Below are 25,273 nucleotides of genomic sequence, written 5' to 3' on the forward strand. Positions count from 1 at the left end.
ATGTAGCTAAGCTAGTAGAGCTACTGCCCAACACTGGGTGACACTAACAACCAAACCTACAGCAGAGTATATACAGGAATTAGTATATATTATTTTTAAAGCTCTTTACATTCATTTTAAGACCTGATAACGACTTTTCAACTGGAAACACTGGTGAGATTTTAACTTACAGTATGATTACTAAATATTAATGTAAGAAATTAATCCAAAACTAAAATATTATTCACACACTAAATAAAAACCTATTAAATCTAGCAGGTTGGCTCATAAAGCACTGCAGAACTGATAGTGTTGGCTTGGTTACTGCAGTAAACAAAGCAGCATGATGTCAAATCCAGAAGGATTTTATTGATTTCATTAACTACACAGCATCCTGATATTCGCGGATTTAAATCAGGCAAACTTTAGCATACAACCATGCATATTCAAAAATGATATAACATTTAAGACCCCGCGGACACCCTGTACAGGTTTGCTTTCCACCATTGTTTATTGGTTATTAACTGTTAAAAGCTCATTTCCACTGTGCAATCAACACACACCCATGTGCACAAGCACACAAGAGCTCCCCCTCTGCAACCCCCAATCTCTTACAGGCCTGTGATCTGAGTCTAGAATGCAGTAGTACATTTCCTTCAACCCTTTGACACTGAAACAGACTTAATGGCTCATTACATTTCAGCTCTGCTGGGCATTAATCATCAGCGTCTATGACTAATCCTACAATTCCATACGCGCATATGCTGGCAAAAGTGCACACTCACTAATGGAGCCCTTTTAATGGTTCTGTCTCAGTGGGTTTGAACGACAATAATGGACATTTAGAGCAGCGTTTGATAGAGTGTTCATCCGCAGCAGAGTCTCGATTGTTAGCGTGCAGGACTCTCCTCGAATTATTCATCCTAATTGGGTAAGAATCTTAGTAAATAGCTCTTGTTATAGAGGGTAATGTGTAAAGACAAGAGCCTGGGATGAGGATAATTCCTCTGCTTTGTTGAAACAATTACCCACCGGCTACAGATTCTCATTTAGATTCATGCACAGCAGCGAAGGAGCAAGCCTCTCTGGACTTTCTCACATGTAACATGCTCGCAAGACAGAGCGGTGTTGTTCTCAATCATTACTTGGCAGAAGATGATTTTTTTTTCTGCCACAAAAACACACTCTTGACTAGAGTAATAAAGGTAAATGGTACTTCAGTCCCTCAAAGGGAAGTGATTTTGTTTCTCTCTCTGGGCACTGAGTGTGCTTGTCTGAAGGAGATCATCTGTGCTCTTTTCCAAATCTGCTGCATGAAGTGAGATAAAAGGTTTGTGGGAGTGCCTCAGATGGTAGTCTAAAGGTGTGTTCATTCTTGGCAGGTTTGAATTCATTACAATGAACTTGTTTTGGAAGTCCTGCCACAAACAGCAGTTGAGAGATCAAAAACAAATCGCATTATAGTACAAAACTAGTCCAAAACATTACTTTTACAGCTTGCTCAAACTACTTACGTAAAATGAGTTGAAACAACACAATTCTTACATTTTTTTTCTCGGGTAACTTAATTGTTTTATGTTCAATCTACTTAAATTTCTAAAAATGATTAAGTAAATTTAATCAGTTTGTGTTTGCACAACATGAAGGAATTGTATGGAACCCAGCATTTTTACAGTGTGTCAGAAAACACATTGGCAAATCAGTAAACACAATGTAAATTAGCAAAGCACAATGACAAATGTTGAGATGCTCCGATCGATTAGTCGATAATCATATTTAATGACTCGATCTGTACTTGCTGATCTAGCTGATCTCATGAACTGATCGCAAGTGTTGGTGTTAGTTGGAGATGAGCAAAATATTTGAACGAGCTTGCATGTACACTGAAAAAAGTGTTGCATGCAAATCTGTTGCAAACAATTTGTTTGTGTTGAATTTAAACAAACTAATTAAATTGAGCAATATTCAACTTAATTTGATTGTTTAAATTCAACACAAATAAATTGTTTACAAGCACTTAACGTAAAAAAATGAGTAAATCCAAGGAATCATCTTTGAATATTTTCTTCAGTGTATTTAGGTCTTTTTACATAGAACAACTATAATATTACTAATATTGCAAGTTCTTTAAAACCTGGCTGGAATTATTAAACACATTTAGAAAAAAAACTTAACATGAACATTTATTAATATAACTTCTTGTAATGTACTTATTGCAACAAACAGTAGTTTTTAGACTTATTTCCTTTTTGTAAAGAAGTAGAAATCAAACTTCTTGATTGAAACTTGTTGAATTTTTCTTCAATCATTTGCAAATCGTTTCCAAATTTCATCGTTAGTAATTTTTCTTACCATTTATTTTTATGTGCTATTATTTATTTCCTGTTAAGTTGCTTCTGACCATGACATGTTCACACCTAAATGGTTATAAGAGACCTGTTTAAGGGATTACACAGTATGCAGCGCTCTTCATTTATTCTCTTAGGTAAGGAGAGATCTCCACTGAAGTGTCATGCTTAGAAGGACAATGTACTTTATGCATTATAAAGCTCAAAGCATTAGAATCGGTACTCTGTATTGGCTGATCACCATGACAAGGAATTGGTACTTGGTATCGGCTGCAAAAATCCTGACTGAAGTATCCCTAGACAAATGTAAATGGAGGATTAATTTTTGCAAATCAAATACTTATAACTTGAACGAGACATTTACCATTCGAGTGTTTGATTTGTCATTTTTGTCATTTGTATTATTTCTTTTTTGGATTTGTTGTTGCTGTAGACTCAAAATATGCAGCACATAAGCCATTTTGTTTGTTTCATATTTTTGTCTTATTAAATACAGTGTGAAATCTATGGGACTAAATGTGTCATTCAATTTTTGTTGTTCAAGTGAGTGTACAAGTGTTCAATTCTGCTCATTACAATTGATCTTGTAGGTCCCTGTGATTAAAATCTAATAAGGAACTAATAAGCTTATTAAGTGCAAAGCAAAGAACATTAATTTGTGTGTAGAGAGAAAATAAAATATTATTGGGTGCGGTTGGAATAAACAAGCCTCTGGCAAAGTTTGACTTACTAAGTGCTTCCGTTTAAACCACATTTATGACAGTATTTATTCTTTCTAATTTAAAGGGATAGTTCACCCAAAAATGAAAATTATATCCTTTATTGTCCTCCCTCATGTGGGTTTAAACCTTTTTGTTTTAAAGAGTTTCTTTCTTCTGTTGAACACGAATGAAGATATTTTGACAAATGCTGGTTGCTGGCACCCATTGACTTCCATAGGAGTAAAAATCTCACTATAGAATAAGAAATGGGTGCTACAGCAACAGTTTTTTATGTTGAACATAAAGAAAAAAATAAGTTTTGAACAAGTGAGTAAATGAATGCAGAGTTTAATTTTTGGGTGAACTTTCCCTTTATTTATTTGATTCTATTTTATTTACTGCTACAATTACACTGAACTCTTAAACTTATTTTAACCATATTTCTGCTGACTAAGGGTAAGCTAGACCTTAATGTGTGGTTATTTACTTTATTTTATATAATTCTATTTATTCCACTTTTACTATAATTAATTCATTTAAAATTTTATTTCTGCTCTAATCGGAAAAGGACTTCAGAGTTGCCAGACATTCAGTGAATGAAAACAATACGAGCAAACACATTTGCAAATGCATCATCAGGAGACCTGTTCACAGCCTCTGCCAGATGTTTTAATTAAGCTTTGAATGAATGTGGATTTTTGTCAGGTTTTTTAATCATACTTCTACTGACTAAGGGGAAACCATTACTGGATGTGGTGGAAACAATTAGAGAATTAACTGTAGCCGCTGGGAAATATCAGATATAATATGAATGCAAGAATAGTTAAAGGATGTGTCGAATTTAAAAAATTAAAGTAAATTTTTGTACCGGAGTTGTCTACCTGTTTGCTTTCCAAATGTAACAAAAAGTATTGTATTCTGTAGACATACATTTTTATATCTAAATGAATATGCCAGATGGCTGATTTCACTCAGCGTCTCTTTTATATTCATTCATTTATTCATTTGGATTTAAAAGCCCTGTAATTAGGAGTAAATTGTGCATTCAGTATCACAGTAATTACAAAATAAAATCTTTCAGGATGATAAAAGACCACCAGCTGACTGTACATTCTTCATTTTTATTACTGTTAAGGCCAGACACGGCAGGTGAACAGGGTAAAATAAAATAATAAACTAATAATTTCACCATACTTTCACAGTTGATCATTTACATTAAGAATTGCAAACAGATTTGGTATTACAAGATTTCCTCAAGATTGTTCAAATATGAAAATGAGTCATAGTTTTATAAAATATACACTAATTTGCATACATTTTTCAGCACAAAAACTAAACTGAAACTGAATAAAGTCAGGCTCAGAATTCTTAATTAATTCCTTTGACGTAGTAAAGGCAAAGATTTATTGATGGGACTTTAGGAATCTAGTTTGTTTTAATCACACAGTTCTGAAAATACTGAAGAGAGCCTGAACAAAAAAAAAATGGAAGCTATTTTAATAAATACATATAAATGAATAAAACTGTCAAATTTGGTGTGACTGTTGTGTGATCAAGTAGAGATTTACGACTCAGTGTGAGAAAAAAAAAATCAATTTGAAAAAATATCTTTAAAAATACACACTGTAATTGATATCTACAACGACAAATTGATGAAGTGTAACAAAACAGACATTTATAATTGTATTTTGGATGTTTTTCCTTTTGTAGAAGACTGATAACAGGGCTTTATGAAAAGCTTTTCATTTCTAGCTCACAACCTGTTCCTTCATACTGATCTAAATAAGTGGAAAGCCTTAATCTTGGACAATCGCATCTATGAAAATCTCTTAATAAGAATGAAATGACTTTATAAATATACTTTCAGCATGATGCTTCTAATGAAATGCAATTACTATATTCTCAATGCTAACTGTATGCCCAGAGCACATAATCATGTTTCATTAGTGCATAAACATAATCAGTCTATCATTTCTCTCCTACGCACTTAAGAGGAATGTACCTTCTTCCTTCTTAAAGGTCAGGAGACTTCACCAACTCACTTCTTATTACAGACAAGAGCAGAAAATTTCCACTTTCCCACTAAATTTGTTTCAATTTCATCACTTATGCAAAAGCTGAAGACTGGTGTGTGGGTGCCAAGCTTTTGATGTGTGATGATGATCTGAGCTCACATCCATGATATTAGTCTGATTAGTCTGTGTGGCCGTCCAGCTATCGTAATATAATGATAATACAATATAACACGTTTAAAAAGTGATCAAATTAAAAAAAGCTCAATCAAACATTTTAAATTTTGTCAGAGGTGTTCAATCATGTGTATTTTTATTTGATTCACTTACATTTAAAGGTTTGAGGTCAATAAATCATTTATTTATTTGCTGAAAAAAGGTAGTAGATTAAAAAAAAAAATCTAAGTAGTACAATTTGAAATAAATTGGTTTAAATTATAAAATGTGAAACTATTAACCCTTTCACGCATACGATCACTGGTGTGACACTGGTGTCACCAGCCAGTAAAGTACTTTACAATGTTTTAAAATGTTGTAGTTGTATATTTATGCTACAAAATTATTTCATACATTTAAAAGTAGTAAAGTATATTTTATGCTATCTGAATAATAACATACGTTAAAACATTCCAATAAAATATTTACAAAATGATGTGTTTTTCTGTTTGAGGGTAAATAAATGCAGTCTTGGTGAACATAGCACATTTCTTAGCAACAGCAAAGGTCTAAATGGTGTATATTAACTTCCTCCACTGAAAAAAAATTATTCAAAGATGATTCCTTTACTAAATTTACAATTTTTTTTTACGTTAAGTGGTTGTAAACAATTTATTTGGGTTGAATTTAAACAAACAAATTAAGTTGAATTTCCTTAAATTTAATTTGTTTGTTTAAATTCAACACAAATAAATTGTTTGCAACAGTTTTGCAGACATCATTTTTTTCAGTGTGCTTTTTAGTATTTTTCATCAACCGTCAACATTTCATGGAGTGTCTTAATCAGCCTTATCATCCGTTTCACAGCTAATAAGAGCTCTTCCACAGTACACTTAACTTCTATCCTGCCATTGCCTGAGACCGAGAGAGAGCTTCACCCTCAATAAATCTGCCTGATCACTAATTAAAGCCTCTTTAATTCAGCCTGGGTCTTGACACAGTAATTCACAGATGATCATAGACATACAGTTGGCCTGACTAAGCAGAGGTCAATGTGTTCTGGTGTTGAACAAGTGGTCCTGCCACAGTAAAGGTTTAGATCAAACGCGCACTTCCACAAACATCTGAAAACAGCAGCGAGACTTTGTGAAAGTCTTAGAAACCAAACTGTTAGATTTTACCTTCCGCTACTCACTGCCTTCTTTCAGTATTACTAATAGACACGTCTGTGATTTGCATTGCGTTGAAGCCTTCGGCAGACGCTTTCATTCATAGTATGTATTTAAATATTGCAAAATATATAGAGTAGATAAAAGAGTGTTGGCATTAAAAAAACATCTATTAAAATATATATTAGAAATTGCTAAAAGTTAGAGGACAAGAACATTTTAGAACATAGGATAAATTATTGATAATTAGATTTTTATTAACAGGCGTGTTAATAGAAAAGATGAATCATTAAGGGATTTTTAACAATGACTAAAGACTCAAAATCAACATGAGAATTATAACAAAAAAACAACAACAATACAAGAACCAGACTGAGAAATGAGAGGACAAGAAGGGATTTTCTTTATTCTTTCAATGGGACTTTCCAGTTTAGCCACATGCAGATAAACCAACGGTGACCTCTGATTCTGCACGCACACAACCTCTCTGATGAAGCATTACCCAATCTTTCTACACCCCATTTATTAATTGTTTATTAAAGCATGTCAAATTTGCTTATATTAGTTTTTTAAATAGCATAATCACCCCGTTTTTGTGCATGACTCTTAAAATGCAAAAGATCTGCTGTTTTTCTGAAGAGGGCAGAGCCTTTACATGCTATTCTGACACTCCAGAGACAACAAAACAAGTGAATCTCACATAGCTAAAATATCAGCAATAACCAGTAGCATATTAATGCCTACATGTCCAAACAGAATAAGACAATGATGAAGAGACCAAGGAAGAAACTACAACTTTAAGACTGAATCGTTTCCAAGCTATTAAATAATTATTTAGATTTTAATGATGATTCCTTTTTGCTAAAGCCTTGTTTTTAACTCATAGAAGAGTAAAACTGTCATTATCACATTCCTGGCTGGTCAGATTTGATCCGAATTCACTGGCTGTGAAGACCACCACATGCTGACGAAATCTCTTCGATCTTAGCATCGATTGGGAATGTGGCTGTTGGATGCAGGTGTCCCGTAATGCCCTGGCCGGCATCCTGACTGAGCTCTTTTATGCTGAATACACAAGTAACTGTTATCTGAGCTCACTTGAGTCAGACTTCAGACATGCTTATCAGATTAAAGTCACCCCGAGCACATGGTTTCACAACCGGCAGCCACAGCGAACGTAAGAAGGATGTTCAACGTATGCGATCCATATCGATAGCCATGCTATGACCTCACTGCAGACTTAGGTCAAATCCTTCTCTTAAAGCTGAAACTGATGAATGCATTTGTATTAATTAATAATATAAGAATGTAAGAAAGTAAATAAATAATGTTTATAAAATAGTGTTCTGTCACAATCAGCTACATAACTGAAAATCTTCCTGTGATACGAAAGTAGAAAATCATAATACAACTAGTATTATGACTTAACTTAAACTCAAAGATTAAGCCAAAGATTAATTGTACATTGATTTTAATATTCAATAAGATTCAAAACTGAAATCTCTTTAAAGGGAACATATTTGACCCCTTTTTAAAGATTTAATTTAAGTTTTTTGTGTCTCCAGGACGTGTTGGTAAAGTTTCAGATTAAAATACCCATAAGATTATTTATTAGACCTTTTTAAATCAGGGAAATTTGAGCTGTGTGTGCATTGTAGCTATTTTTGTTGCCTGTGCCTTTAATGCAAACGAGCTAATTCTTCCAGCCTACTATTCCCATGTGCGTGTCAGTGCGTGTAGCCTTCACGTAGATGAACAGCACAGTGACAGACAAGAATGAAGCAGATCTTCCTTACTACAGTAAGAACTTTCCCAACTGTTATTTGATATATGTGTTGTGGAGTTAATTCAAGCCTTTCTGCAGCCATGAGTCACATATATACAATGTTGTTATAAATTTCGCACTCAAACACACACACACACACACACACACATTTAACTTTGCACTGTTTTTGCATGCAAATGTGACAGGATACATGTTAATACCCACTGCTGTATGGATATCTGTTATGGTAATGTACAAAATAAACCTGATTTAATGTCCACAAACCGGGATTAAAGCATTTTCATTTAGAATTGTACTGACTTGCGGCTGTGGTGATGAATTACGTAGCAGATTTACTGTATTTATTACAAACATGCACTGTTTTAAAAACGTTTTCAACTTGTAAAACTCATTCTGGATGACATCTGATGATGATTGATGATCACAGAGAGCTGAACAGATCTTTTAACCCCAGTTGCTTTGTGCACGTCCCGTTTTGTGGATATGATTATACGTGTTACTATGGAGACATGTTAATATGCATCTATCAATCAATTCGGTGGGCAGGGAAACCACACTCCTACGTCACATTGCGATGGTCCTCAAAATGGGAGAGATTTGGATCATATTTTAATGTCAGGAAATTTAAAAAAAAGAAACCTATTGTGTTTCTATCTTTCCAATACTACTGTAATCACACACTATACCTACACACACTTCTATCCAAACAGCTTACAAAAGAGGATTTTCATTATAGGTGCCCTTTAAATGAAAACGCTAGAAAGAGAGGTCTGTCCATCTGCTGTTACAGTCCGCATGAACCAGGAGCTGCAACCATTTTTTTTCTTTGTATTGTGACAGAGAGAAATAGAATATTAAATGATAAATGGGCGTGGCTTCTTTTTTCTATTGTGAGCTGATTGGATGTAGTAAAGTTAGCATTTCATTAAAGGATTTCAGAAGAGTTATTACAACTTAAAAGATACCTTCTCCTCACCATTTCTGCTTGTTGTTATAGCGATGCCAGTTAGTTCAAGAGGCGTGGATATGTTAACCACGCCAAATGCCTCAGACAGACGTGATCTGAGAATTTAACTGAAAACAAACAGGAAGTGCATTTTCAGATTTCAAAGAAAGCAGAAAGAAAGAAGGGTTTTGATTTCATGTTTACTGTAATGCAGTTGCGGGTAGGCATGGGCCGGTATAAGATTCTGACGGCATGATAAACTTGGATAAAAATATCATGGTTTCACGGTATCACGGTATTGTGATTACTGCTCTAAAATATATTGTTTTTAAATGTCTGGGTAAAAAATAAAAACTTTTTCCCCTTTGAACACAATCTATCAAGTATTTTGGAGCAGTAAACATGTCAGGGTAAATAATTATTGTCAATCACTTCTCTTGTGCGCGTGTATAGAGAAACAACTAGGATTGGCTTATGCATGTCCAAGATAGGACCATGTGAACGTGGCTCGAGCACTTTTAATAAATATTTGAATAATAATGTAATAAATACTATCCATTCTCACATCTAAAGGCTGCTTGAGGACAGCTGTGACTAGAGACAATTCACACAGAACAGTTTTTTTTCCCATTCTAATGCAATACCTATACATTTCCATGTTTTTTCCAATGCTAATGCGCTTGATGGATGTGTCTGACTATTATGCATCTCATGTAATGTGCGCATTTCTAAGATGCCATATCAAGTTAAAAGAATTTAAACTTTTACATGCAGCGCCACTCATCAATGTCAGTTCCAAAGCAGTGGACCAATCAGAAGAACTCTGAGGCGGGGCAAGTGTTCCGAGCTTCTGTTTACTGTATCATGTTGGCATGACAATGTTTTATTTGAGAGCAACATGGTGGAGAAATAGTTTTTTTAAAACAATTTCTGAGCACTGCGCCTTGCATTTTTAGACATAAAGATGGATTCTGTGCAAAGGATGCAAAGTTGTTGCACTGCTGTGGTGTTTTTCTGTCGAACTCCAGTGATTAACACATCTGGACTGACTGTATTTGTTGGAGCATTAGAGTACATGAATAAAGAGGATAAAATACGTCACATCAACATAAAAACCTTTGAAAATGGTGTGGAAGGTGATCGGGGTCAGTGTGGATAAGTTCAAGGTAGGGATATGAAGCCATGTCTGTGTTCATTAAGCCCAGCTCAATCTCTGAATGCATTCAAGTGCCTCTTGCTCAGGCACAAATCAATAGTATTGTCTGCTAGTGCTTCACCCCTCGGGAGAGAGAAAGCAATGCTTCATCCCTCTCTTTCCTGGAGTACACGGAGACGTTGTTAATTATTCATGACTGGGACTGCCAGCTGTGTGTGTGAGTGTGTGACTTCTTCATAATGGAGAATGTAGAGGAGCACGGCTTCGCTTCAGTTATTGTACAGCTGGAGCAGAAAGAAGCCCAGACACTATCATCATCATCATCATCAATCTCTGACCAACCCAAACGCCTGAGGACACATCGCAGAGTACAAACAGCAAAAGCCACAACTCAGTGTTACACATACACTACATGACTGACCCTTACGCCCCATTCACACGGGGCTTCAGCGTCAACGCTTGACAGAGGGTGTGTCTGAAGTTGGGGCTGACGCGATCATCATAGCCGCGTCAGCCAATGAAATTAGTCAGCATTAGGCCACTGCCTGAGCTGGTGTATTTGCATACAGCCATCTGATTGGCTGACGCTTCCATCGGTGCTTGAAAAGTTGAGAAAGTCCCAACTTCTGCAGTGAGCAACACCTCTAAAGCTGCGCCGATGGATCCACTATGCAGTTCGGCAACGCCTGACGTCACCCATTCAAAGTGAATGGGAAGCGTTAAGCTGACGCCTCGTGTGAATGGGGCGTTACATGCTTTTATCATGTTTGAAAGATCAGCTATGAAATCAAGTGCTTTTTACACTCAGAAGTAATGGTCCAAAGCTGTAACCAGAGTAGTATCTTTTCAAAAGGCACGTTTGTACCTAAAGAGCCCATATTTGTACCACATTAGTTCTTAAAGCATACATACTATTACTTAAAAAGTGCACTTATTGAAAGGGTCTTTTAACTAGTCTTCTCTCACTGTTTCATTTGGTCTCACTAAGGAACACGTAGATCGAAAGCTCCTCTGTATAAATCAATACTAAACACACATGAGAGATCAGCCATTGAGGAAAAACAATCAGCTGAAAAAGCTTCTGTTCAAGATACATGGTGTTCATCTGGCTGACAATATGAAATAGTTAGGTTGAAGCAGAAGGCACTCAGAGGTCACAGTCTGGTTTGTGCTGATCACAGAGGACTGACTCACTCATTCGGCACACTGTTACTTTTTAATGGGTCAACAGTTCACTTTCTGCAGGTTGCTTAAGATTATATTTGAATTTGAAATCTGAAATTTAAATGAAATGAGGCAGATATCAACATTTGCAGATTGTGTTTTTATAGTGTGTAACGCAAGAACATACATTTTTAAAATAAAAATTCATCAACAAAAAGGGCATAAATAATATAATGTAATATAATATAATGTAATGTAATGTAATGTAATATAATATAATACAATAATAAAGCATAATATTATATAATACAATAAAATGTAATATAATATAATATAATATAATATAATATAATATAATATAATATAATATAATATAACATAATATAACATAATATAACATAATATAATATAACATAATATAACATAATATAACATAATATAATATAATATAATATAATATAATATAATATAATATAATATAATATAATATAATATAATATAATATAATATAATATAATATAATATAATATAATATAATAATATAAAATAATAAAACATAATACAATAAATCTAATCTAATGAAATATAATATAATATAATATAACATAACATAACATAACATAACATAACATAACATAACATAACATAACATAACATAACATAACATAACATAACATAACCTAACCTAACCTAACCTAACCTAACCTAATCTAATCTAATCTAATCTAATCTAATCTAATCTAATCTAATATAATATAATATAACATAATATAACATAATATAACATAATATAATATAATATAATATAATAATATAAAATAATAAAACATAATACAATAAAATCTAATCTAATCAAATATAATATAATATAATATAATATAACATAACATAACATAACATAATATAATATAATATAATATAATATAATATAATATAATATAATATAATATAATATAATATAACATAACATAACATAACATAACATAATATAATATAATATAATATAATATAATATAATATAATATAATATAATATAATATAATAAGCATGAAAAATATTATAATACATTATATTTTACATATGATATGTTATAAGAAAATAAAAATATATACAGGAAAATGCACTTAAAAATAGAATTTTCAAAAATAAACTAAATTTAGAACTTTGGAACTAATTTTTCACTTACTTTTTAAAAAACAGAAAAATACACACAGACACACGCACACGCACACGCACACACACACACACGCACACACACATGCACACACAGACAAAGTCACGTTTGTCATAAATTCCTTCACAACAGAAAGAATGTGAATTTGATGGAAGCAGCATTACCTGTGAATGAAGTCGCAGCAGAGTCATGTCAGTGCAAGGGATGATGGGATAGTCTGAGAATTCCAATGATAAACAAAACCGGTCCATTGAAATAAATAACGCTCATGTTGATTTAAATCTCCGTAACCTAACTTTGAACTCAGACCACTGCAAGCACAATGACACAAGTGTAGCGGCATCTGGCGAGCTGATCGTTTCTGAATGTGTCTGACTGTGTGCATGTGTGCACGCTGGGGAGGAGGGGGGGTATGCATGCCAGAGTATTTTGAGCTGAGGTTGATTAAATGTAGCTTGCATGAATCATGACTTCCCACATTGCAGGTCACAAAGCAGCATGAGTCAAGAACATGTCTTGCATGGTAACAGACACAGTACATACTCTCTTACTATGCCTCAACGGGTGCAGAGATCTATTTATCTATCTATATATCTATCCAGCTGTATCAGGTGTGACTCCTGATTGGTCCAGTTCACACTAGCTTACAGAAGCAAGTCAAACAACTTTGATATTCTTGTAAATGTAAACAGTAAACTGTATTCTGCCGCAAATGTTGCCACTACAAAATTAAATCAATAAAAACACAACACACAGAACAAAAATCATTCATGCATCCATATTTGGTGGTGTTTGAATCACTATAGCAGGTAATCCAGCATATATGTTTCAAACACACGCACTAACACACACAGAAAAAAAACATGACCTACTGAACCAATAACCTTGCTTTACATTTCCAGACACACACATATAGTTTAGCTTCAACTACTGTCAATCATTGAACGCATTACTGCAGCTGCCTTGTAGTGGTTTTCACCAAATACCTCACAGATATGCCTTACTCATTAACAAAATGCATGCAGTTACATAAACCATTCATACAAAAAACACAGTATCACACACCACTATGACCGAGGACTGCTTTAGAAGATATGATGCACGACTGCACATTAAATTACATATAGCAAGTTCATATTAGAGCTGCCAGGATTTTATTTCGCACAAAACCTCAACCCCAAACAGAGGAAATGTAGACGGATGGAAAATCTCCCCATAGGAAAGATGTGACACTTAGTGCCACCTACGTGCACTTTCAGGGTTACGAACTGTGCTGCATGTTTCTGAATGGAAAAAGAACATTTGAATATATCGCATGTGCATAGTTTGATTCTGCATGACACTCTTTAATCTGGCATCAGGGTTGCCACGTGTGCAGTTTTCACGCTGAATTGGGCTAAATTAGACCACGTCATGTGGATTTATTTTGTCAGACTGCGAGGTTCAAGATTTGATATATTGCAATAATTAAACTGATATTGTTGCGCTGAAATATTTGACTCTACCGAATTTATATTCTACCAATGATAAAAACTGCTAGGATGATGAAACAGAGTAAGCACACTTTTTTGAGTGCAGAGGCTCCAGAGGAGAGTCCAAAATGGCATACTTCCCTACAATATAGAATGCGAGCCAAGTAGTAAGTCCAAATTCATTCCTTCATTCATTCATTCATTCATTCATTCATTCTCCTTCTACTTAGTCTCTATTTCAGAGGTTGCCACAGTGGAATGAACCGCCAACTATTCCAGCATATGTTTAATGCAACGGATGCCCTTCCAGCCGCAACCCAGTACTGTTTTAGTTTGATTTAAGTTTGGTTAGTTTGGTTTTGGTTAATTGGTTTAATTAGTTTGGATATAAGCCAGTTTATTTTGGAGGGTGGGGGGTTGGGGGGACGGGGGGCAAGGGGAGGAGGGGTTGTTGAGACCAGAGCAACCAGAGGAAACCTACGTGAACAAGGGGAGAACAAGCAAACTCTACACAAAAATGCCAACTGGCCTAGCTGGGACTCGAACAAGTGACCTTCTTGCAGTGAGGCAACAGTTCTAACTACTGAGCCACTGTGTCACCTCCAAATTCACTATATATATATATAAAAAAAAAAATAGTAGGTGAGAAGTCCCTGAATGACCTAGTTCTTTGTATGAGATTCTGAAGTGCACATTCCATGAACACTTAACTATCCCATGAGGCCATGCAAAAGAATTTATGAACGAGAATGAAGCGATAGCATACGTTAGAGATTTTTTTAGAGCTGGACGATTTGGCCTAAAATCAAAATCTCAATTGATTGAACACTTTAACTCGATTACGATTAATCAACAATTATTTTGTTTATTTATTTGATGTTTTTGCCCTCATAGTTTACTGATAAGTTTTGTACAATGAATGTGCTCACATATTACATGCCAGAGATTTTTAAATGAAGGGTGCATTACTTGATTTTAAAATAATTAAAGGAAACACACACTATCTACTATCTATGATTATTTATTGAACATCAATGCGGAACTACTGAAATTAAAACACACATTGCCTAAACCGCGGCTCTTCATGCCACCCACCCTCGTCACTGCTACCAATCGACCAATCACAAAGCTTGTGCTACGTGTCGTTGTGACGTGTAGTTACAGTTTTTTCTGAGAGGTGTGCGGGCAGTGTTGCCAGATTGGACGGGTAAAAAATGGCATTGGCGGGTTGCCAAAATTTGGATGGTTTTGAAACGTAACTTTTAATGCAACTTATTCCACAAAACATAACTGTGTGCTCCTACTCCATTCAGTTAGACCAGTGCATAGCGCAAACCGCATGGGCCCACGTACAAGCGAAGATGAAGAAAAGTTATATTAAAATCTGAGTCCCCGAACAAATCCGACTCCCTTTTGCGTGCATGCGCATCACGCAGCGCCTGCAGTTAAACACACAGCGGTTTATCACAACACTTTTATCAATCATTTTTTCACAACTGACAGCAAGAACAAGCGTTGTCTGATTGGCAAGCAGCACCTAATTATGTTCAAAAGAATTTAAAACACCAAATAGGACCAATTTATACCCCATTTCGAACGTAAAACATACTCTAATGCAGTGTTTCCCAACCCTGTTCCTGGAGGCACACCAACAGTTCATGTTTTGGATGTCTCCCTCTTCTGACCCATTAACTTAAGGTTTTGGAGTCTCTTCTAATGCAGAGTTTCCCAACCCTGTTCCTGAAGGCACGCCAACAGTACACATTTTCATCCTCTCCCTAATCAAACACACCTGAAACAACTCATCAGAACATTAGGAGATTCCAAAACCTGAAGTTAATGGGTCAGATGAGGGAGACATCCAAAACATGAACTGTTGGTGTGCCTCCAGAAACAGGGTTGGGAAACACTGCTTAATGGGTAGTGTAATCTACACAAAGTAATTTTTTATAATTGGGTTAGCTTTGACAGGCCATTTGGTTAAAAACCTGGCAACCCTGGTCCTGAAAGATGTGCCTTTTAATGTGTTTGTCTCTCATCAGAGCTATCGAACTTCCGTTTTGATAAAAATGGTGATATTATTTTTGACCATGTGTTTACAGAGCCACTACAATGGCTGTCTCATTGATAAAACAGCTTATTCCTGTTCCGCAAATTTGCGAGTCTTGCAGATATTCAAAGCACTATTCATTCAAAAGGGAACTATTTAAGCTGAGGTTGTCAACACAGTGTCACTACAGTAATCCAAATACTGTTTATCTTTGAATAAAACGCAGTCTCTGCATGCTTTTAGAGAAGTTACTTGGTAGAAATAGGGAACGGACTCCCTCAGGATCAGATAACGTGCTGGCAGAGCTGGTGACAAAATGCTAAGGGCTAATATAAGCGCATAGAGATGTGCATTTGTCAGTGCATGTCACACACACATGCAAGACATGTAGGTTTCTAAAACAACGGCAGCTCACCATTCATGGGTCTCAGCTGCAGATAGATGTGACAAAAATAGCAAGAGAAAAAAGGTGAGAAAACATTATTTCTTTGTAAATGACAGAAGACAGGATTCTGGACGGGGACTGATGAGGGACCACAATAGCCTCAGACCTCTGAAAAAACTGGTCGCCTCTACACATACAGCGCAAGCTGATCACTTGGGCCCCTAGCTGCTATTTAGAGCAGCCTAATGTTAGTCTACCAAAATACGCATTTCCTTTTTTTGAGTTGGTAAGCTTACTCTATCTTTCTATTTGTCTATCTTTGTCTATGTATGTCTGCATATTTTTTTCTGTCTGTCTATCTATTCGGATTGCTAAGTTTTGCCATTCTTCATTCAAAAACTTTTGACTGATGTCATTGAGGTTACTTTAAGAGATCACCAATACATCAAAGCAATATTTTCTGCCTTCATTTTCATCTTCCCCCACTTGTGATCCATGAAGTCATAACCCATGTTTTTCCCCTCTATTTGTCGGGGTGCGTGCGAGTGCGCATTCACTGCTTCAGATAAATCATAGTTTTAAAGGTTATGATATGAAGTGTACGCAACTGAGACTATCTGTGGGTTTGGGGTTAAACACATAAGGCTGACTCAGAACCAGAGGACAAATATTTCTCTTTCTTGATCACACAAATAAACATATGGTGGAAATATTCAGATCAGCTTAAACCTGTGGAGTGTGTAGCTGATGTCAGACTGTAGGAGGTTTCAGCCCACTGCTTGCTTTGTGCTGGTGACAGGGTTTCCTTTATCAGCCATCTGACATTTGGGATGTGGATTCTTATGGCTGACCTATTCAAATATTAACCGTTAACTGCCTCTTTTTTTCACAAAACTCAGCATTTCAGTTATGGGGGGCTTTAATAATACTGTTTTTTGCACAATAACATCCATCCACCCACACACACTCACATTTGGTCAGGTCTGTTTTGTGTTAATAAAGATGCAACATGTGTTTTCATACTGAGTATGCCACAGAATTTCTCTAGCTGATTTAGGGTCACCGGCAGCATTGAGAGATCAATATGAATCTTGAAAAATATTGATTTAATCTTGATTAAAACACTGAATCTTAACATGGCGTGTAGCTTGGGAGAATAGCAATGCAGATCTTTCTGAATTCCATCAGTACTGGTAGAGTCTGTAGAAGGCCCAAGGGCCCCTCTGGGGTATTGGCCAGCTGAACTGTAGAGCTAAAACTTAACCCATCACTGCTCCACATGGACTTATGTGCATGCATTTATTGCAAGCAACTATAGAGGTTCACAAGTTTATGCCTAGTAAAATATCAAACATATTACAAGTCATTGTTTTGAGCATGACAATAAGACAAGCGTTGAATATTTGACTGGTCAAAGATCATGGCTTGTAACTGAGATTGTAAATAAGTAACAACAAACTGTGATGAATAAATTGTTGAAGACTAAAAAGTTTGACAATAAAACATTGTTCAGACTGTAAAAAAGTTTCATTGGTAAATGCTAAATATTAGATTAGAAATACTGGTTAACAACAGCAAATGATGAACAATCCTGCATCACTTGTTAGCCCTAATCCATGGCAATTTCATCTATTCATTCATTTTTCTTCAGATTAAGCCCTTTATTTATCAGGGACCGCCACAGCGGAATAAACCACCAACTTATCAAGCATGTGTTTTACACAGCGGAAGCCCTTCCAGCTGCAACCCAGTACTGGGAAACACCCATACACTCTCATTCACACACATACACTACGGCCAGTTTATTCAATTCTCCTATAGCGCATGTCTTTGGACTGTAGGGGAAACCAGAGCACCCAGAGTAAACCCACGTGAACACAGAGAGAACATGCAAACTCCACACAGAAATGCCAACCGTTCCAGATGGGACTCGAACCAGCGAGTTATTTATGTAATTGAAAATTTTATTTCCAAATCACGGATCACGTGACTCTTCATACATATTAATGCTGCAGTCACACTAGAGTTTGTGCGTGCGATATTCTGTAGTACGGCGCTGTGCAACAGGATTAAACAAGATGTTTTGATCCTCGATTGGTCTCACGCAATCATGTGATGTAATTTCGCAGGTCAGAGTTCACCAAGCTTGAACTTTCCAACACAGCGAATTGCGAAACTTGCCGCACGACCTTGCGTTTCCGGTCTGACGCATTCACATGCGTATACATGGAAGTCTATAGAGAGAAAAGTGCAGTGTGACTGCAGCTTTAGTCAGATTTTTTTTAAGAATCTCAAGCAAAAAGCTCAAAGAGATCATTTAAAAATAATGATAGAGCTAACTTAAATATAAAGTCCCAAACTAATTTCGAGAGGAGCATGTGATATAATTGATCGCAGCTCATCTCTCATCTGCAGTCATTAGTAAGCCAATCGAATCATTCCAAACTAACTATAAATAGCCCGTCTAGCATTAATCCCTTATCTTCATTTCTCAAAGAGCGCCCCATCCACCCTATCTCCACCTTTTCCTCCTTTGCCAGGGGAAGCTCTCGAGAACAACCTGATCTCGTACCCCTTTATATGCTCATTGACCAGGCAGCCATTACCTCCGAGCTCAGGGTTCTCTCCCAGGACAGCGTACCAAACCTGCTATTATTATCAAGCAATATCTAAGTGTGAACTTTTGAAACATTCAGAAAATTATGATAATTTGAAATTCCAATCTTCAGTCAATTGTTATAATAACTTAACTGGAAAATATTGTAAGATTTTTCACAAGTGATGTCACATGTGTTGTACACACACACAGAAGAAATCTTTATGAGGATGATTTATAAGAAAGAGATGGATTTATAAGAAAAACAAGAAATTCTATCTTATTCATAAAGTGATCATAATATTACTTATGACCGTACATTTCCAAACAATTGACGACAAGAATGAAGTAGAATGATTCAGTTGGGACTTGGGTTAGTCATTCAGCTGTGAGACTGAGGGAATTAAAGAGTCTATTACAGTTGGTCTGGATGACTCAGTGCTACAGTGAGGACAGGTCCCTCTCTGGAAACCACAGAGAAGCCATCAAAATTCTACTAATTCGTCACCTTAGAATTATAAGGTTCTACCTGATTTTTTTTTTTGCCGAAATTGAGTTATTGACATATTTTTATTAAATGATAACTTATTTATAATATGTTTTTTTTTATAAGTTGTTTACATTTTAAGACTTTTTATTTAAAAAAAAAACCAAATGTTACACACATACTGTTTGCTATATAGAATGCAAAAACTTTGAAGTTCAATATCTCAAAATCATTCAGAACGCAGATAGAACCTTGTAATTCCAAGGTGACATTGCATTAAAGATTAAATATAATTTAATGAGTGTTTTTAAAGGCAAGTCATTTGGTTTGTGATTTGGTTAATCTCAGAGCTCGTCTTTTGTATACTGAACACATTTGAGTGCATGTGTTTACATTTAAAAACAATCCGGTCAAATACATTTTTACCACTGAAAGAGGTAGAATAATAGGTCAATATCAAAATGTTTTAAGAACAATTTACAGCTGTATGTATCATTGACCAGATTGTCTAAAATCCATCTAAATAACATCTGTAAACAGGGCCTAATGGGTTTTTTTTGGGCCTTTTTTAAGTTAAAAGATAATAATTATTTTTGAGGGAACTATACTTTTCCATTGTCAAATGAATTATGCAAACAAAGCCTCCCCATTTTCATTGTGATGCTTCGAGCACTGAGTCATAAAGACACCTGGAAATACTTCATCACAGTATCTTAAAGAAAGAAAGAAAGAAAGAAAGAAAGAAAGAAAGAAAGAAAGAAAGAAAGAAAGAAAGAAAGAAAGAAAGAAAGAAAGAAAGGAAAGTGTGACACAGAAGGAGCATGACATATGAGCAAGACCACAGAAAGAGAAAGGAAAACGTCCTTTTGTGAACTGTGTAGTAGTGACCAATGCTAGTTTCGACCTCAGTGAAAACGCTCACAGAAGTGGTTTCTATTTGCAGACAGGCGACACAGCAGTTTAGCATGTCTGAAATTGCTTGGTCCAGTCCAGTGTAGTTGGTCTGGTCTGGGTTCAGTTCTCAGAAAACGAGGGCCAGTGCGTGCCACTAGCCACGGATGCGGTTTAGCATCATTAAGCGTTTTGGTCCGTATGTGGTGTTGCTGCTCCCACGCGTTGGACAACAGCCTCCATGTCTGTGAGAGGGACTCATGCATCCGACAGCGCCTGACCGAGGTCAACCTCCCACAGGCCACAAATGAGTCCCTGTAGCCCAGGGCAGACGGGCCCGCCTAGGCCAGCGGAGCACATCCACGCTTGTTTGTTTATGAAGGAGGCAGCGTACTAAGTCCCGCTCTGCGTAAGTGCCTATTTTTAGCGGTTTAAATCCTTCAATGGATTTGTAATGGCTCAGACTGTGGAGATCAGAGGGGAAAAAAAGCATGATTTATGCGGGAAAGGAATGAGGAAAGAAGTATGTTGGAGGTTTTTATTTGAACTTTCATTATGCGTTTTGGGCACCTGGAACCTGCATTTGCTGGATTTTTCCAGTCTCACGTTTAGGTTAATAACTGTGCCATTAAGATTTACAGTCATATTATCCGACGTCTAACTATTTCAGGGATGATTACTGAGTGCATAGAGGGAATATGGTACATGGTCATCTACATTTAAAATAAATCAGCATCATCCACCGGGATGTGTGGCATCCAGTCCCTTTGTGACTCAGTTTTACTCTGCAGATAAACAAACGGCTGACTGTGAAAGCTGGCTAATCTGTTCACTTTATTAAACGGGGACGTGAATTCCCACACTAAATGGAGATTATGTTCAGGAATGAAATATGAATCCTTTTTAAACTCTCAGATGATACTATGAATCATTCTATGCAGGGATACACACTCTCTAATTATAAACTAAGGAATTATATCTTAAAGGGGCCACTTAGCAACTTCTTACATGGCAAAAATCCTGTGCATGTGCCTTAAAATATCTCATTTCTAGGTTGTGAAGTGACATCAAACGTGCACCTCATTTGTCTCTATTTCACTTGCTCTTTAAGCAGTGCATACGTTGCCAGGTGTTCATCTCAAGGATCAAAACACATTAGTATTACTGTCACTTTCATTTGCCTGCAGATTTTGGCGGCTACAGTATATTATATAAAAATCCCCAAAAAACAGAACCCACAGCGCTTTTTGCATTTTCAAAACAGCACAATTATACCAGAAAACCCAGCCAACCCTTGCGTCTTAAGCAGCAAATCAGCATATCAGAATGATTAAGAATGTAAAGGATCGTGTGACACTGAAGACTGAAGTAATGATGCTGAGATTCAGCTGTACCAATACAAGAATTACATTTTAAATTACATTATGAAACAAATAAAAAAATAAGCCACTTAAAAAGCTAATACTTTTAGTAATAAATATTATTAATATTGTACTTTAAAATAAAAATGGCAAGCTTAAGAAAATTCTCCAAAAATATCTTGCTATCAAACTTTTGATGAACAGAATAATACAATATGATCACAAAATGTCATTATAATAGTCACTACATTTACATGGACTTCAGTAATCAAATTACTTGCCTTAATCTAAATAAGACATGTTTAAGTGTAAACGTGTGACACCAGATGTGTAAACGTGTGTAGACGTGTAAACACCAATAAGGTGATAATCTGAATAATCTGAATGTTCCTTTCATAATCCTGATTTACATGTTATAGCACATAATTCGATTAATGTCATCGCGTCAGCACGCTATACGCATGTCCTCCAGAGTTTCATGTAATTTCGGGTTTTTCATTCTTAATTTGTCGACTTGCAGTTTGGCAATTTCACTTTCATTTGGGAACATTTCATGTATGCCCCCATGACAAATGAGATATTGGATGCAACTATGAACTGCTGGAAGAGTGTTGTTTTAATGGAAGTTCATACCGCATGCTGAATGGAAGAAAAAAGCTCCGCATTTTACGATGCAGGTGAAATGGTCTGCACTGTGGTCTGCACTGACTCAGTAGGTGCAAAGAGTGTCAAACAGCCGTGTGTGTGTGTGGACTATCCTGTCGCAAAATGCAGTGAAAAGTCCTACATGACGGTAATAGTTTGATTAAGGTGTTTACATGTCTGTACTGCACTTCAATAATGTGACTAAAATCGGCAGACTCCACATGTCTTAATTTGATTTCTCTTTAGTTTGATTATGACCTTAATCTGATTAAATTAATCAAAAATCGCTGTTTACATGGTAGACTCAGAGTATTGTCTTAATCGCACTAAAATTGAATTATTGGTGTCCATGTAAACATATTGATCAACACAATCATTTATAATTTTAAAGAGACATTTCACAGCCTTCAGTCAAAAAATGTTTTAGCTGCTTGTTCAGGAGTAGTCGTGTGCGCGGTTCGCTCCTAAAAATCTTTCAGTTTTGTCAAAGGCGCAATGACCAGGAAAAAAAGAGCGGGCGCTGACTGACAGCTGATAATAAAAGACTCTTTTCTCTATTCATGTATTTAACGTGTTCTTTTTTTAAATTCTTTTGGATTGTACTATAGTTTATGACAGAAAACGCTGTAATTTTAACATCTTTTAATCTAGGCCTTTTTAAGCCAGTAGGCATCTTAATGTAATGTCCATGGCGTGATTTATGCAACCGTTTCAGTTTATATTGTTTACATGGCGGATGTTGCTCTCTCTCTCTCATTAACATGCTTAAATATTTGTGCTACATGACAACATAAAAGCTTTTTTAGTCCTCGTGTGTGAGATTTAAGGTTTGCGACTCTCCTGAAGTCTGTTCTGAAATGAAAGCGTCAGAGTTGATGTCATTCTCTAGGATTTTTAATGAAGCGTAACTCGCATTGGCAGGTGAAAATCCAATTTACCTGCTTACACTGCAGACACGAGGGCACGGAACCGAATCATACGGGATAAATTTCCACATATAAACAAGGCCTGAATCTGATTCGAGTAAATCAGAATCCATGTGATTTTTCCTGCTTACACGTACATGGGCCATTTCCCATCTGTGCCACGTGTGAGAAAAAAAAAAATCGGATTTGAGTCACTTGTAGCATGCAGTAATTGCAGCCTAACTGCGTGTTCAAACTACTTATTTAAAATAAGCTGCAACAACACAATTCTTGAGGCTTTTTGGGACAACTTAATTGTTTTATGTTCAATCCACTTCAATAGTGTTGGGACAAAATGAAGGAATTGTGCAAAACTCAATTTTTTTTCAGTGTTCTAACACAATACAGCTAATAAAATCATTTGACAGCGCTCTGCTTACCCCATGTGTGTGTGTGTGTGTGTGTGTGTGTGTGTGGTCATTTACAGCTGAGTCACTTTATCTGCTCAATATGTTTGTTTGAACAGTCTGCGCATGGACCTCAGCCATTGATTCCTTCTGATGCATGTGTGTGTGTGTGTGTGTGTGGATACATTCTGCATGATCAGTGCCTCACATGAAAACGGATTGTGAAATCATCACTAATGAGATGGCATATCCCGATAGGTTCTCGAATATACCTTTTAACCATAAACGTCCAGGCTTGCATGCAACAGCACAGAAACTGCTGCTGAAAAGCAAGGGAACACCAACCTCCTAGGATTTACTAACTTGATAAGAACACTGAGTACCCTGACAATGTGTGTCTGTCTATATGTAGAGATTGCGCTCAGACTGAATAAGAATACTCAATACAGACACACTCGTCTCTGAATGAATCACCAGGCATCAAGCTGCGCCTCTCGTACTGTAATCATTGAGGCTGATAAAAGGCTTTTCACAGTCCTCCACCTGCCAGCGATGTGTGGAGCGATGACTCACCAGGCATCCATCACCTCACTGCAGAGTGACTCAGTTACAGCAAACTCGCAGGTCATTTAAGGGGAGGCTGACGCACTGCAGCGGTTCAAAACACCTGTGCGTAATGCGCCCTTTCCCCCTGTTAAACAGCCTCGACAAGCGACCCAGAGTAACCTAGAAGAATTTACAACATCAAAACGGGTTTCCTGTTTACATACTCTCAGTAACACTTCAGTTGTCTAGAACATTATTTTTGTGGCAACAAGCTTCAAGAGACTGTATTATGCTATTTTTAAGCTTCTGATATGTTTCAACCAAGTTATAAGAAAAAAAAAAAGATACCTTCCTCATAAATCACACTGCAGCATCCCATATTTTAAATGGTTCATTCAAGGCCACTCTAAACCCCCCTTTCTGAGTTTACATTCTCAAAACTTCTACAATTCACAAGAGTCTCTTTTTTTTTTTTTTCACAGAATGGAGAGCATTTTTTAAACTCTACTTGAATATGCCAGCATAGGACATGAAGCTAATGTTTTAGACTGTTGTGAATGCACTTAAATTCATTTGCAGAGGTTAAAAACAGTAAAAATAGTCAACAAATGGACCATCAAAATAAAGTGTGACCCAATTTACTAATCAACATAGATGACAGTTTAGCCAGCAAAGCAGTAATTTTACCGTAGTTAAAGTTTGCCGTGTAATAACTTTGTAGAAATAAAACCCCCAAAACAGTAGTATCCTTTTGTTAAATGTGTCTATTTCACCACTGAAATTTTATTAAAATGACAAAACTGAAGAGTTCTGAGTGTTTCCTTGAATGACCAGGTCAGAATGACCATATGCAATAGACAGACAGTACAATTTCAGTTTACTTTTTTAAAAAGTACATGTGGTAAAGGTTTTTACTATGCAGTGAGATAAATATCGG

At 36.1% G+C, this 25,273-nt stretch overlaps 1 protein-coding gene across 4 annotated transcripts in view; it reads right to left on the minus strand.

The window, feature by feature from the left end:
• Positions 1-25,273, minus strand: part of bach2b (BTB and CNC homology 1, basic leucine zipper transcription factor 2b) — a 171,506-nt gene that overhangs the window by 73,691 nt on the left and 72,542 nt on the right. The window contains exon 1 of one of the 4 annotated variants that reach the window (XM_056445629.1): positions 12,756-12,938. The exons of the other annotated variants lie outside the window; for them this stretch is intronic. Coding sequence (XP_056301604.1) covers positions 12,756-12,842 — 87 coding nt within the window. The 5' untranslated portion in view covers positions 12,843-12,938. Of the gene's footprint in view, positions 1-12,755; positions 12,939-25,273 lie in introns of those variants that run through there. 4 annotated transcript variants of the gene reach the window in all.

This window comes from Danio aesculapii, chromosome 20 (genome assembly GCF_903798145.1).
Source record: "Danio aesculapii chromosome 20, fDanAes4.1, whole genome shotgun sequence".
Lineage (NCBI taxonomy): Eukaryota > Metazoa > Chordata > Actinopteri > Cypriniformes > Danionidae > Danio > Danio aesculapii.